Below are 15,711 nucleotides of genomic sequence, written 5' to 3'. Positions count from 1 at the left end.
ATTCAGCTTTTCCTGTTACCTTCAAACGCTCGTGCAGCATCTACCAGGTGGGACCAGTCTAGCCCTGTGGCAGTGTCTGGCAGGGGCATCAGGCCAGGATCATTGAATTTGGCTTTATCAGATAAGGACCCATCTGAGAACCAGAATTCATCTAAACAATAAACACAATAATTAGTCTTCCTATAACAGTGATGTACAGTTAATTTTGAAGCTAATATAATAAACTGTAAAAAGAATGTATAAGCAATGAGTGCTCGTCTTCACTTCTCTTTTTATCGTTTCCTGTTCAATATCCAGTTCGAGTGAAACTACTGTTAAGCAGAATAAGATGGGGAGGGTTTCTACAGTTTTTTGTGACGCTTTGCACATGATGAGTTCTTTCCATTTTGATGTGTATGTTGTGTGACTAGGCAGCATCCAGTCTTAAAGAATACCATACTAAACCTGAACACTGAGCAGAAAAGTTGCTAGATGCAGTTATATTTTAAAGAAGGCTGTGAACCAACATGAGATATTTATATGCAGAGTTGTATTCTGAAACTTAAATATTGCATTTCCAGAAGCAACTTCAAAAACATTATCTGCTTTTCTTTAAATGCATTTCTAAGTTCTAGCCTATATCCAAAACTCACTTTCACATTGAAAATACTACCCTATTAACTTAATATTTGTGTATCTGAGAATGCAAGACTTGCATGCTGATCTCTAAGCTTCAGAGTGAGCTGTAACATGTTGTATACTGTAGGTAGCGTATACATTTCAATTAATACACCATCTATAAAGTTAGTTCAAACACAGCTTTCAGTTATACAGTCTTTTTAGAAAGATACCATTAGCATACATCATATTAGGGATGATAATTTTCATAATCTTAAGTAGTTTAACATTTCCATATCTTTCTACAGCAATCTTCACTTTGATCAATGCAAACATTAAAATGAGTATTGCTGAATAAGCATACGGATGTTCTTAAAATTGCATAAAACCCAAATAGATTATTTTAAACTAAAGTTCATCTTAACCATAAAGATGGTGATGCAAATATTGTCCTTTTATGAAATACTGTAGTCAAAACCAAATAATTTTTGCTTTTATGATGTGTCTACTTGTATTAAATAAAAAGGTCAAAATAGTATTTTTCTGGAATATTTTGGAAGTACAGGACTTGTTTTTTCCTTCCATTTCTTTACTACTGATTAAGACTATAATATTTAATAGCAATGTTTTTTGCCAGTACAATGCCACACACAAAAATCAATGAAGGGAAAAATGCATGCACACAAACACTCAAGTGGAAGATACATTATAGTGTAAGAAAGTGGCATGTTGTCATTTTCCTGATACCAATGATAAAAAACACCAAAGTCTATTGAATTAAAGATCTTTGACCTAAAAATCCCAAAGCCTAACCTATTATAGAACGTCCTATTGCACAGAGCAATGATTACAGTTTATCATATTCTTTGCAAAAAAGTGTGTGGAGAGTGGTTTGTTTTTAAATCAGGAACATATCAGTGAAGATTTGCAATCCTCTATCAAAAACATTAGGATTCCTCCAAATAAATAACAATGTGTACGAGGCAGAAATCCTATTTACAGTGGAATTTATCTTGTTCTACAACTTAACGTGAAAGTGTTGTTATATTACAATTGGAAATGATTTGACAAACCTCTGCAGAAATGTACTTCTCAATACCCATTCTTAGTATGCCAAAGTGGATGTTATATGAAATGGAAAATGCAATGGATAAATGCACTACTCATACATCTGTACAAATATTTTATTTTCAGTTTCTTATAAGCACACATCAAAACTTATCTAAGGTTACCTTAGGGTGAAAGTACTTTGCAACTCAACAGCAGAACAGTCTCTGAACTTTTCTGTATGACCTGGGAATTATAAGAACCCTACTTATGGTAGTACAAGTGTTTTATATATCCCTGTTGTGCAAAATAGGCAGAATGCTGTATTTGAGAGCTAGAAAGCCACCTTTTGGTTCCAGACCAGCAGGCAGGCCCTAAGGGAGAGCCCTTGCTTTTGTGTGATCAGCCTACAGAAGCTGACTGTGAAACCTGTCAGGAAGATGCCTGTTCCCAATACATTCTGCTGGCTTTCCAAATTAAAGAGTAGGAGTGATATATTCACTAGCAGTCATCCTTCATTATGCATTGTCTTTGTGAGAACCTCGGTTCACTTTAGGGTAGATCCTACTCAGTCCTGCTTAAGCCCTGACAGAGCAACTCAACTGCAGAAAGCCTGCTGGAGTAGGAGATCTGCATACTGATAGCTCTGGAAACTCAGGCACTCATGCTGATGGCGGAAATTGTAAGTGGAATAACTGAACAGGCATCAGTGTATCTCCACAGAATAATTAATTTCCAAGATATGAGTTATGGTTTCTTGGGCAATGGTGGGGAGGGAGCAGGGGAAGGGGAAAGAAAAGAGGGAAAGAGTGAAAAGCAGTAAAAGCTCTAATAATGTAGGCTTCATAGTGCTTTTGAATTTCAGAGATCATTGTTTATATTTCAGGAACACTCTGGCTGAAGTTAAATATTTCTATAGTACTACAGTTGCATTTTCTCCCTGCTCCTCTTTACCTTGCTGTTGCCTCCACTTTTTCTTTGTATGACTGCCACATCAGCAAACCTGCAGGCTACCTGTTGTCTTCCTTTTGGACTTGTGCAAAGGCGACTAGTTATGCTTAACATGCATTCCTCTCCATATCTGGGAACATATGAGTAATCTCATAGGTCACTATCTTCATTGCCCCCAAGTCTGTTTTTGAAGTAATACAGACTTATCCCTTTATTTTCCCTGACGAAACAACACAAGTGTTATCTTTCAGTTTAAAAGACTATTTTATTTCCTGTACTCTCTTTTGGCACAAAATCATTGATCTTTTGATTTTCTGGTCCTTCTACTTATACCACTTTCTTCCTGTACTTAGGAATTTTCTTCATTTTTATTATTGCTACATAAAAGCATAAAGCATCTTTAAAAGTCTCGATTTTCACCAAAATTATATAGTAAACTCAGTTTCCAATAGATATCTTAAATTGACTGTCATCAGTCCCACATTCCTCTGTACTCAAAGCATAACTAGTAATACAGAAACTCAACAATTATCCTGCTTCATTTGGAACTGCTATAAATACGTGGAGATCATAGATCATAGAAAAGTATCTGCTATGTACTCCTCACTTACTGTCCTCATAAGCTAGACATGTCATTTAATAAGCACATTATACTCTAAAGATGCTGCAACTGAAGGCACAAATAAAGTCATATTTGGACATGAATCCCAGTGTCTGCTTCCTACTCCTCCTTCCTGCAATCAGCAACTATATGCTCCTTCTAAACAACGGCATCTTCCTGCCAAACCTTTCCCTTTTTCAGTACTACCTACAGTTGTGCAATGTCTCCCTACAAAGATGTCAGCCTGCTAACAGACTTTCCCATGGATCTATGTTTACGCTACTGTTAGAATAGTGGACATATGCCCCCAGTAATTAGTTTTCCTTTCCCTTTTGCTAAAAATACTATGTTCTGGTATAGCAGACTATCTATTGTATGAGAGCCTGTAGCAGATAACATATATACTCCTTTGGTTGTATGAATTACTTAATCAACATTCATTACTTGCTTACTAAAAATTGATTTCCAAATTGTTCAAGTTGTATATCACCAATACACAGTGATGTTCTTCCATTTTGATACTGTTGCTCGGGGATTACAGAGCTCTGGGAGCAGCAGTAAAGGACTCAGGAGCACAGCTAGTTTTTTCATGAGTCCTGCCGGTCAAAGGTAAGGGGATTGACAGGGCCAATCAAATCTGGCAAATCAACAGATGGTTGCAGGACTCATGCCACAGCCAGGGGGTTGGCTACTTAGACCATGGGACTCACTTTGAGAAATCTGGTCTGCTAGGGGCTGATAGGGTCCACCTGTCAGTGTAGGGGAAGAACATCAGTCATAGGATTGCCAGGCTCGTGAAGAGGGCTTTAAACTAGAGTTTCCAGGAGAGGGGAACCTCACTACATCCCCCTCCTCTCAGTTTGATGCTAATGTCAGTGATAGATGTCCAGAGCCTGGAGAAGGGTCATGGGTCAGCAGGAGAACACCTGAAGAGGTGCAAAGGAATTCCATCCCAGCTTCAAGGGCCCAGCTTAAATATCTCTATGCTAATGCATGTAAGCATGGGGAATAAACAAGAGGAATTAGAGATGTACGCACATCTGCAGGGATGTGACCTCATTGCCGTTACAGAAACATGGTGGGACGGCTCCCATGACAGGAGTGTTGGAATGGAAGCACCCTCATCATTGAAAGTATCCTGCACCTTGCTCCTTTCCTCACAGCACAGCAATGTCATGCCAATATATTGCTTCAGGCTTTTTTCTTTCCCTATTCTTTCATTATTTCATAATTGGAGAAGACCACGGTGCTCACAAGCTCAGTCAGACTGCCTCCATATGTCTTCCTGGGTTTCTCTGACATGTTTGTACACTAGTTCTGTATGAGTGGTTTTCATTCTTTCCCTGCTAATTCAGCTGCCATGAATTCACAAGATGGGGATAGATTTGTACCTGCAACTGTATATAGTATGCTAGAATCACTCAACATGAACAGCACAGTCTCAGGGAATCTTCAGCGTCCCTAAGGTTCTCAGCTACACAAGCTCTACTTTCATAAGTTAAATATATACATATATACACACATACACATTTATAATATGAAATGAAATAAATTTTCCTACTGTTGTGTACTGTGTGCAATCCAAAGTACTCAATTGTCAGGGTTTGCATTTCAGGCTTTATTGAAGGCAACCTTTTTTTTTTTTTTTTTCCCAGTTCACTTCCTCCAGTGATAAAGTAATTTTTAAAAAATCCCATAGCTTCACTTTCTCATCCCCTTCCCACAGTGAACATCACACAGTTTAAGTTCCTATTTCCATATTTGCATGGTCATTTTGTCTGCTAATTCTGATTTCCTAATAATCGGAAACTCTTCAGGCTGCCTATTATGCTTTGTTTTTGATGTTGCTTTGCTTACCTATTAATCACACTCTTCCTTGCTGGAGAGTCTCAAGAGACTTGGTGCTGCCACAATATTTCATGTAATACATGCTGCGTAATACTATGCAAGAATACCTAAAAATGAATTTTGGCCAAAACCACACTATTTCTACTGATTTCTGTAAATACTAAATATTGGTAAAATTAAAATGTTTTAAGATCACAAATGTATGTATTTTACAAAAGATAATAGCATCACAGCTAGGAATTCTGATATCTGAAACTACAACCTCAAACTAAAAGTATAAATGGAAAAGAAACCTCTCACATCACCACTGCAATAGAATTAAGGACCTGCAATGTGCTCACTACAAAGTCCTTCCTAACAAGAGCCAAAACTAGTTTCTAATATAGAGATAATGACTAAACATTACTTTGAAAATAATAGTGAGCAAGTCATGATTTGTTTGTCTTCAGGTAGCGATTACAAATGACCAATTATATCTTCCTTGAGACAGCCATTATAAAAGTTCCCCTATCGCTGCACTGAAAGGCACTTTTATAGTACAAAACCAGAAGGAGCAAATAGAAACTGTGTATGAAAATAGCACGAACTACCTTGGCTAACAATCATCTTCATTTTGACTGACAGGATACTAGTTTCACATTTTTACCCTGCAATGCATATAAATATCTTTCTGCTTCTAAGCAGCAAGAATGGGAAATAAGATGTGTAAGACACAGCTAATAACACAAACACTAAAATTCCACTGCTGCAGGAGCAGTATACAGTTTAAGTGTAAACCATCAATGCCTTGTGTCAACCTTCAGACTACAAGCATGCTGAAGGTTTGATTGCTTTGCAGATTAACCTTTATATCAAATAGCTCTAAAAACACAGCTGTAACATGGTGTAAGAAGAAAAAAAGGCCATCGGGAAACCATGTGTACATAAATCCTTAACAGACTACAAAATCTCCTGAATTAGTCTCAAATGAAAGAAAATGGATCTTCAGTAAAAGCAAAGATCTTTTCAAATTGAACTTATTCTAGAGAGTTTCATTCACTCTGACAGAAGAAGAAAATTTTGGCAAAAGGTACATCAAGCATGCAATCCCAGCTGAAGCAGGAACTTAGCACTTGTTTATGATACCGCTTTAAAATGAACCAGTGCACAGTACATGAACTTCAATATCAGACCTGAAGCCACTATAAGCAGGAATGAGTTTTTCTTCATAGAAAACTTATTTCTGAAAGTTAGCAAGTGACTGCTACTGCCTGAAAGACATGATGAATGACAGAAAGGTCTATTACTTAAGTCATCTGTCTGTATTCTCTCTGGATATGGGTCTGTAAGCGTCCTTAATGTTTTCAAGAAATCCACCACAGTTTCTTAACTATGGACTTTAAAGTCCACAGTTGTTCTACTATTTTTGTAAACTGCAGTCAGCTGTGATATTAAAGTTGCTAATTAAAAGTGTTTCTTTTTTTCCTAGATTCTAGATTATGGGTCGAAGTAAAGTAACTAAGAAGAGATTTAGCATTTAAAAAAAAAACAACACAATTTACTCTAAGTATATAAATATGGATATGTAGCCTACATATATGTATCTGGGTGCATAGATTTTGGCTCTGGTACATAAGCACACAAGAATTTCACAATTTCCTTTTCAGTATTTTTTTTAAATGAAAATCATGAAAATTACCAAGCTCTCCATAAAAATACTACAACCTCTATAATCCATCACTCCATATTGGAGCATATGATAAACATCTTGCTTCTGAAGAACATCACAAATGAAGATACACCTTCATTAAATAATTTTAACTTAGCACTCCAAGCTAGTCTTTTTTTTTTGATTATTGGAAAGGCAGTGTCATTTGCAAAGGTTTTCCTAATATTAAAAAAAAGTATCAGCAGATCCAGTTTTGAAATTGGAGATGACAACTGCCACACATTTCTTTTTAAGATGTTACCAAAAGGATCATCTGAGCTCTCCTATTTAACTATAATGAAATATTCATGAATATATTCAGTAATTTGAATGCACACACACACACAAGGAAACAAAACAGGCCAGATTGGCTTAATTAGGTCACCACTGAAAAATAAAATTATAACCAGAAATCTTCAAACAACTGTTTGTTGTCTGTCACTGGTCTCATGAAAATTTCTTGGCATGTGAATCCTGCCTTCAAACATAAATCTGAATTGATCACTAAGACAAGCATAAGTATGGACTGCTGACCAAATATGCTTTTATTAGAAGACTGATGTAACATTTCATAATTTTCCCTCAAAAGTAAAATCTAACTTAATATTTGGTGACTTGTTTGACTTTAATACAAATATTCCAAACTCAACAATAACAGCAATCACTTACTTCTCAGATTTCCCATTCCAGGAGTCAGGCTCATTCTGGGAGGCAATGTACTGTGGTATGGTGGAGTAGTGCTGAATAAGATATCATTTGGCAGGGCTTGGTCTAGCATTGAACTTCGAGAGCTAGCATATGAAGATCCTCTTCGATTGCTACATATACTCTCATCAGATAGGGTACGATAAAGCGTCCTCCTTGGAGAAAGGTTTCCATAACATGAAAACTAAACATAAAAATATGAAGATATAAGAACTTGTATTACCGGTTAAAATAAATTACACCACATATCCTATTATCCGATCTTTGGATTGTTTTTCTGGGCAGACATTATGGAATTCTATAGCTAATATGGAAGGATCAGAGATTTCTTCCATCACATCAGCTCTACTGAGACCTCAAAAGTTACTGAATTGGGTTTTCATACTTCCTCTTGATATGTTGGAACATATCATCATGAATTAATCAGATATCGTACAGCTTTATTAATTCTGAAATGTTAAATGAAACCTCCATAGCCTCATGACAGCAATTTTTTCCAGAAATACATATATAAGGTTACCAACTCTGGTAACATTTATTCAAGGCTATACATACAACTGTTTGATTTTAATTTGAAATGACTATGCTTTAATATTAAGCATTCTGAACTGATATATGGCGCAATATAATTTATTGGGAGATAAAAGTGATTTGAGACACTGCATCTCTCCAAATATCATAAGATTGCTTCAGAAAATACACTAATAGAGTTTAGTGAAAAATTTTATATGTATTTCAAAAAGCTATTTAAACCACAACCTGAACATCTACAGTAAAACAAGATGTTACTGTAGGGTAAAACTGGGCCATTCCACTTCATAAGTCATTCTTCAGTACTGCAAATCCAGTTATTTTTCACATCTACAAACTTCAGATATTGTCTTAATTATTTTAACTGGATTGTCTTGCATATAACAATTTAACATCCTGTCCTATTTTCCCTCTAATTACGAGTAGCTCGCTCACTATGCAGAATGTATGCTTAAGAGTAGCAGCTTTCTAAAACAGTGAATCACATTTTTAATCATTTTTAACAGAGTTAAAAATACCTTCATTATTATTTCTGACAAAACTTACTCGTGAATATTTCTTAAAAGAATAGACAGAAACGTTCAATCATGCCACAAGAAACTTTGCCTTTGCAAAATAGTTAAATATACTTCATACACTTAGTTCAGAAAAGCATGTATCTAGAAGACAATAATAGAAAACGCTCGGTTGTTAGAATGGTTAACTATGTCCCAAAGAAAACTGAGGCAGATATTCAGATTCTAATTTAGGAAAGCATCAAATTACTTCTGGGAAAATAAATAAATAAATAAATAAATAAATAAAAATACATTAGTTCTAGAGATTTGGCTGAAACAGATGTTGTAATGAACATCAGACCAAGGTTGTATTTTAACACTTGCAAAATAACTACATTAATAGGCAAAAGTAGCAGTCCTAAATGACTGGATAGAGGACATACACAACATCCTTAAGTGAATGGATATACAAATGCCAAAACCCTCTGAGTCTAATTAGGGACCACGTTGGGCAAAGGGTTGAAAAGCTCCACACTCTGAATCCAATTCTCTCTCCCGCACTTGAGATTCCCAGCAAGCATTCTGCCACAATTCTTGGCTGTTACTCAAGTCTCCCAACCTCATATTGCATCTTTTATCTAAAAGAATTGGTCAGTAGCTATCCAAACATATTAAACATTAATTGTTGAAGCTTTACAAAGTTTCCTTTCAGGACACGACAAAAAATTGAACATTACCCATTCTATAGGTTTAATTATTCTCTGACCTATGAGGAAGGATCTATGAAAAATGTGATTTGATTCTGTAGAATACTCAAAATTCCTTTCTGGTTTGGTGTCAAAGTCAACTAGCCAACCTATAGTAAAGTAACTGCCCTCCACGGAGGGCACAATCAAAGACTGGATACTGCTAATTCCTATGGCTGGGGATCCCCTGCAAATCATGGCCTGTGGTGTTTCTTCCTTGGATATCCTGGGAAGAGAAGGGTGCAGCAGTAATTTCTCTTAGGATGGCTACACCTCCTCACTCCCTGGTGTTTCATACTTAAGTACCCAGAAACACTGGCCATACTTGAAATCATTACAGAAAGCCAATTATTGTATCAAGCATAACTCATAAAGACCTCTAGGATGTTATGCATAAGAATTCAAAGACATACAACACATATACTTAACATACTGTAGTTTAAAGGTGCATATGATCTGAATTTTAAACTCAACTCTGCATTTAGAGTATTCCCATGTGTTACTTTTGTTCAGGCATGATGATTATGCTATTTAGCACATTGTATAAACACAGTGGGTTAAGACAGCATTGAATTAATATTTGACAATTATCTCAAGTAACTCAATTGCTTACTGCTTTAATACACATTAAGCACCAAATTCAGAATCATTCATACTTTGAAAAGTAGTAAATATTAAATTCTCTATCCACTTTTTTGTGAAGTTTTTAACATTACTGATTGTTTTCATACTATATAGACCTATGCTCTCCACTAGCACTGACAATTATGTCTTTTGAGCAGTTCCCACTGGTGTCTATGTGGAATTGTAATTCAGAATCACTAGTAGTGAGTAGCATAGAAAAGAGGAAAGTGGGCTACTTTTATTCCTATTCCTAAATATCATTTGAGGTGTATAAATGTAACCATTCAACCTTGAAAATGCTACTCTTAGCCTTTGAAATTATAATTAACTTGCTCAACCATTACAGCTAAGCAGAATCATACTTAGATAAATACTGTATTTCATACATAATCAAAGTAGGTATAATTTCCATGTTGTGGAAAATGATGTTTTGGGACTTATGGTCAGTATTTGTTGCATCCCCATGGAATATACTTAGTTTGCACAAAGTGATATTGCCTTCTCTATAGCAACTTTGGGAATACCAGGAAATAAATTTCTAACATAATTATGCCTGGGATACATGCAAACAAAGTAGCTAACCTTTCTCCTCCCTTCCTCTGCAGAGAGGCTTTCTGGCAGCATCAACTTCAGAAAATCTTCTTTGGATAACACTTGTTGGCTTTCAACAATGGCATTCCTCACAGAAGTTTGAAGTGGACTCGATGCAGACACAGCATCAATATCATCATACACTCTGTTGAAACAATTGGGGCTTTTAGCAAAATAAGCAATAGTGCTCATGGATTTGAAAGACTAAATTTATTTTCAGTCACAAAGTAAAACTTGTTAAAATTACCTCATGACAGAGGTTGCTTTTATTTAGAACATGTTCTAGTCATTTCATACAAAACTGTTTCTGGGTTCAAGATGAAATTCTTAAACTACTGAAAGACCAATATTAAGAAATTCTTCAGAACAAAAAACAAACAAAAAATGCTTGTTTCTCCCACGTTTCCTCTCCCCCTTTTTGCACACCACAATACTCTATTGCTAAGGCTGTATTTATAGCAGCATTTCCAATAGTTCCTCACAAATCAAAATATATAAATATATTTTTTACTTCCTTAGCAAGTAAGAAAATCAATGTTTTTTAGTGTGACATTGTATCCAGCTTTACAATCTGACAAAATTACTATGGTCATCAATGGCAATATTTGAAGAAGATCTGTAATCTATCGTGCCATGTGCCAAGTGTGTTTTATTATCAGCAATTTCATAAAGCTGTTTAGACAAATAAAACAGCTGTCTTCTTTAATTATCAGTATATAACAATGTATTTACAGTCAACAAAGGACTGTCAAACTGAATTATCATCTTTCACATTCCCTCCAGTGAGAAAGGAGGTAATTTTAACAGGTTTACTCTGGAAATGCAATCTAAAGAACCAGAGATTCCCAATCATACAGAACATGCATTTGAAGCCATTACTTACTGTCAAGTGCAGCATAATCAGTGACTCTGTCCTCAGCAGAGAGGAAACAAGCTTTGCTACGGTAAAGTGTAATTCTTGGTGAATTATATCCTATAGTGGCACAACATTCAGCAATTGACCTGATTTTCATCATAATTGCTAATTAGAGATGTTATTTTATTTCAACATAATTATCCTCAGAGGGATATTTCCTCTCTGTGATGTATAGAAAGCTTTCCTAGAAAGAGGTGAAGCGATGCTCTAAACCATGGAAAAATCTGAAAGTATTTTCTGGTACGTGAAGTGCTGCCATTAATCAATTATTATTTCTTAAACTGAACTAGCTCTTGAAGATGCTTTTCAAAATTACTGTGGTTTCAGTCTAAATGCCATGCTTCATTATTCAATTTTGTTCTAAGGGTTCTATTTGAAATAAAGATAAATTGTTTCAGGGGTTCATCAACTTCAAAATACAAAAACTTATGGGAATCAGTGAAGCTACCATTTTCCAAATGTGAGAACTACTATGACTAAACAATTTAATAGATGAAAACATGAAAAAAAATCACCAATACAATACCATGAAGAAATACAAATAAACAGGACAGCTTTTTTTTTTTTTTTTTTTTTTTTTTTTACTTTTGAGAATAAGGAATTTAAGAGTTTGACTTCAAGTTTAGATTTCTTAGTACAAATATTCTGATTTATATTTTAAAATATGAATTTTACCATAACTATGCACATAAATGGAATACAAGGTATTATATGCAAATACCATATTCCCACTAAATAGAGTAATCTTATATTAAACATTTGAAAGTCAGGCACTGGATGTCACCATGTCAACTTGTCGAAATATATAGGCCTGACTGATTTATTGAGATGTAGCACTAAATAGCTTATGCACAAAAAGAAAGCAAGGAGGTTATCAAAGAAGATGATTTTGAAGATACAAGGAATGTAAAAATTTGTTTCAAACATCAGATTCAAACATTATTTGTTACTGCTGAAGTACTGGGAAGGTTTCCTCTCTATCTTTATTTGAGGTACTGCATCTTTTCCTTTGAGTGAAACATTCTTATTCTGTCTACGACTAACACATTCCTAATGGGTTATTCCTCTGTTAAGCTGTACATATAACTGCTTATTAGAACTGATCTGAGTACTGATCTGATTTGATTAAATGTCACTTCCTATAAAAGAAATGTAGTGTGAGCCTACACATTTTGCAGAATCTCTTGAAGAGAATCAGATATATCCACACTTAAACTTTGTCTTGTGGGGTCCTAACCACCAGTTGCTATCTATTCATTAAAATCAGTCAGAAAAAGATACACAAGAACCACTAAAATACCTCCAACAGTCACTATTTTTTTAAATTGCCTACATAGATTACTGCTAAGTTTATGGGCATGTCTGCCGTTTCTAATGTATTAGCTGATGTATTAGGCAACAAGATAGGAAGGCTTAATACAGAAACATCAGGAAGTAAGCTTTTTTGATTTAACTGCAATGTTCCTGAAGATTTCTAGAACAAGTCTTTAGACACAATAAAATTGTGGCTTTACAATTGTTTCCCAGAGATTTGGAAAAGGAAATTCAAAATGTATGGCATAGCCTTATGGTTTTCCCTCCATATACTTTCAGAAATTTCTTTCAGCATTCTTTATCAGAGAAATGGAAAGAAGGTGCAGCTAGATAGAAAAGATGAGAAACCAGAAAAAGGTGCATCCTGCAGTTATTGTCCCTTTTTCCTTTTTTGGATGGGCATCTGATACATAAAGGTACAGAAATAAGCCAAACATTTACAAGTCAAATGGCATCTGTATTTTTTCATCTTTCGATCCTATTTTAAAATATATTTTCTTTTCCCTCCTGCCCCAAACAAAGTTGAAACAGAATTCTTACTCGTGGCATTCAGAAATTTCAGATTCTTCAGGTGTAGGACTTCCTTCTGATTTTTTCCATCCAATGACGTATTTACTCACTGCTCCTTGTCTGTGGTATGGTTTTGAAACTGACCCAGAAATCTGTTGACTACTACTCTGTGACACTATATAGACTTTGGAGGTATCTAGGGAGCCGCTCTTTTTAGAGCAGTGTGTTGATGGGCTTCCTGAATGATGTGACCCACTGAAAAAGTAAAGAAAACACACAAAAGCAAAATGAAATCTGCTGTGCAAAACAACAAATCAGAAACTCTTCACCATATACTCAGCTATCATTTTTAATGTTAACTTTTTCTCAAGGCAAAATAAAGGCAGCATTATCAGTAATTTTCTACACATCAGCAGGATATACGTTAAAATTCTTTGATAATAGAATAATGATGAGTTTTTGAAGCAAGTAACATGTAATTCAACATGCTGAAATGTCAACACAAACTGATGTGAATTAAAATTAAAGAACTAAATTCAATACTTATATATGTAGGATTTGTATATGCAATTTTCAGTAAATATGTATACACACATTATTAATGCTATAATTCAATTTACATCAAGAACTACACAAGGAATTACCCCAAACATCTATCTAATTATAAAACTTCTATAGCTTTCCACTTCAAATTAATTTTTCCTGTTCATACCAGTTTAAATCCAGTCTTTCATTCAGTACTGTTGAGCATTTCATATTAACAGAAGTAAGTTTTAGTTCAACAACAATAGTTCTCTGGATGATTATAATAGTCTCTTTTACTACAAATAATAGCACTAGTAGGCACTAATGCAGCCTTTTACTGAAGGCTCTCAAAATGATTTAAAATGAACTAAAAACAAACCCTTCCTCCAGGAATAAAGTTCTTTTCATCATGCAGTTGAAGTAACCAAAGCATTCATAAACCAAATAGCTTGCCTAAAACTAGAGGTTGGAACCTGAAGCAGCTACAAATACCAAACATATTTCTACTTTTTAATCTAATCCCAAGACCATTAGATTCACCCACAAAAGATCAAAAGGTGTTGCTCAAAGTATAAGAGGCACGTCTACTTTACTGTCCATACAGAGTCAAATACAAGCAATGCACATGCAAAGATGTCATTAGATCAAATTAAACTGCTTGACATGAAATAAAGTTCAATCATTAAGGCAGTGGATTTTTTACGAGAGTTTATGTACATTTATTCTTAAAAACAACTAATTTTCTCCTAATTTTCTCTCCTTTCTTCCCCCCTTTCCACCACAAAAGTAGAAACAAGATTATGAGGTTTTGGGGGAAGACAATATTGCAACTGACATTAAAAACAATAAGGTTGCTCCAGCTTATCCTTGTAACTACATGAAGAAGGGATATAAAGACATAGTGAAGAAAACAATTCAGTTATGAAAAACTGAAATCTAAAGGTGAAGCATACATTAAAGCACAATGTAAAAAAAAAAAAAAACAAAAAAACAACAACAAAAAAAACATATCAGATTGACAAGGACACTATCCAAAGGATTTTAGACTTCTATTTGCAACTAAACCCAAGTAAAACAGAGCATCCAACTTCATTCTGTAGATTTTAAATAACAGGACATTTTTATGAAGTAAAGAAATAAAATGCCTACAGAAATGTGCTTTTAGATCATGAGTTCAATGCAATGGTTGAAACAAGCAATGTATAGTCTCAGTAATGTAAGTCTATGTAAGAAACAAAGCAAAACTAAAGGCAGTGGAGCTGTTTCAGCTAGGAGTAACCCGAAGGTATTTTATAATTCATATGCATACTGACAATCAACTAGGAGAGAGAAAACCATTAACAACATGGCTGTGAGACATAATGTTGTGCATAGCTCCAGTCATTCCTGTTGTCTGAAATACCGTTTCACACAGCAGGCTTAATTCTCAGACTTTAGTATTAGTTTTTTCAGGGGCTTCTTTATCTGATCACATTAGAGAATCAAGCCAGTATTTCCAACTGACATCTTTCTTGCATATTGCACTTCATTTACTCAATACGCAGAATAAAGTTTTAATAGTGAAAATGTTGTATTTATAGAGCAATTACTTTCCAGTGTGTGGTCTTGTGTCTACGTTTTACACTGTTTAGCTGTTATAGAATACATTTATTGTTTAACATTTATAAAGCAGTTGTGAATAAATTCCTGTTTCAGGTTAGAGCTTCATCATTACAGATTATGTACCAGTATGAACTTAATTTCTAACCAGTGGAAAATATACATGGGATTTGGCAGTAGATATCACAACACCTTAACTCAACCTTCTTCTGTCTATTTGAACACTGTGTTGCAGCATCACAGCCATAAAATTAGATTTACTTTTTTTAAAAAAAAAAAATAAATAATGTAAGCCTGCAGGTGCTGGTATAGGTGTTGTTAGCCTTTAAATCCAACTTTAAAATTATTTACTACTCTAGTATAATATGAATTAAATGTAAGCAAAGCTTAAATAAAACAGTTGGGTCACATAATGCAAGTCT

General features: G+C 34.8%; 1 protein-coding gene across 7 annotated transcripts in view; it reads right to left on the bottom strand.

Moving 5' to 3' along the window:
- The window catches only part of SIPA1L2 (signal induced proliferation associated 1 like 2), a 136,744-nt gene that overhangs the window by 13,763 nt on the left and 107,270 nt on the right, over positions 1-15,711 (bottom strand). For 6 of the 7 annotated variants that reach the window (XM_035320032.1, XM_035320037.1, XM_035320036.1 and 3 more), the window contains exons 16-19: positions 13,196-13,420; positions 10,417-10,570; positions 7,401-7,620; positions 20-151 (exon numbers count right to left, since the gene is read on the bottom strand). In XM_035320032.1, coding sequence (XP_035175923.1) covers positions 20-151; positions 7,401-7,620; positions 10,417-10,570; positions 13,196-13,420 — 731 coding nt within the window. The remainder of the gene's footprint in view (positions 1-19; positions 152-7,400; positions 7,621-10,416; positions 10,571-13,195; positions 13,421-15,711) is intronic. The other variant, XM_035320039.1, reaches the window with a different exon arrangement.

The sequence above is a fragment of the Oxyura jamaicensis genome, chromosome 3 (genome assembly GCF_011077185.1).
Source record: "Oxyura jamaicensis isolate SHBP4307 breed ruddy duck chromosome 3, BPBGC_Ojam_1.0, whole genome shotgun sequence".
NCBI lineage: Eukaryota > Metazoa > Chordata > Aves > Anseriformes > Anatidae > Oxyura > Oxyura jamaicensis.
The sequence above is the reverse complement of the archived record's forward strand: the minus strand, read 5'-3'. Positions and strand labels throughout refer to the sequence as shown.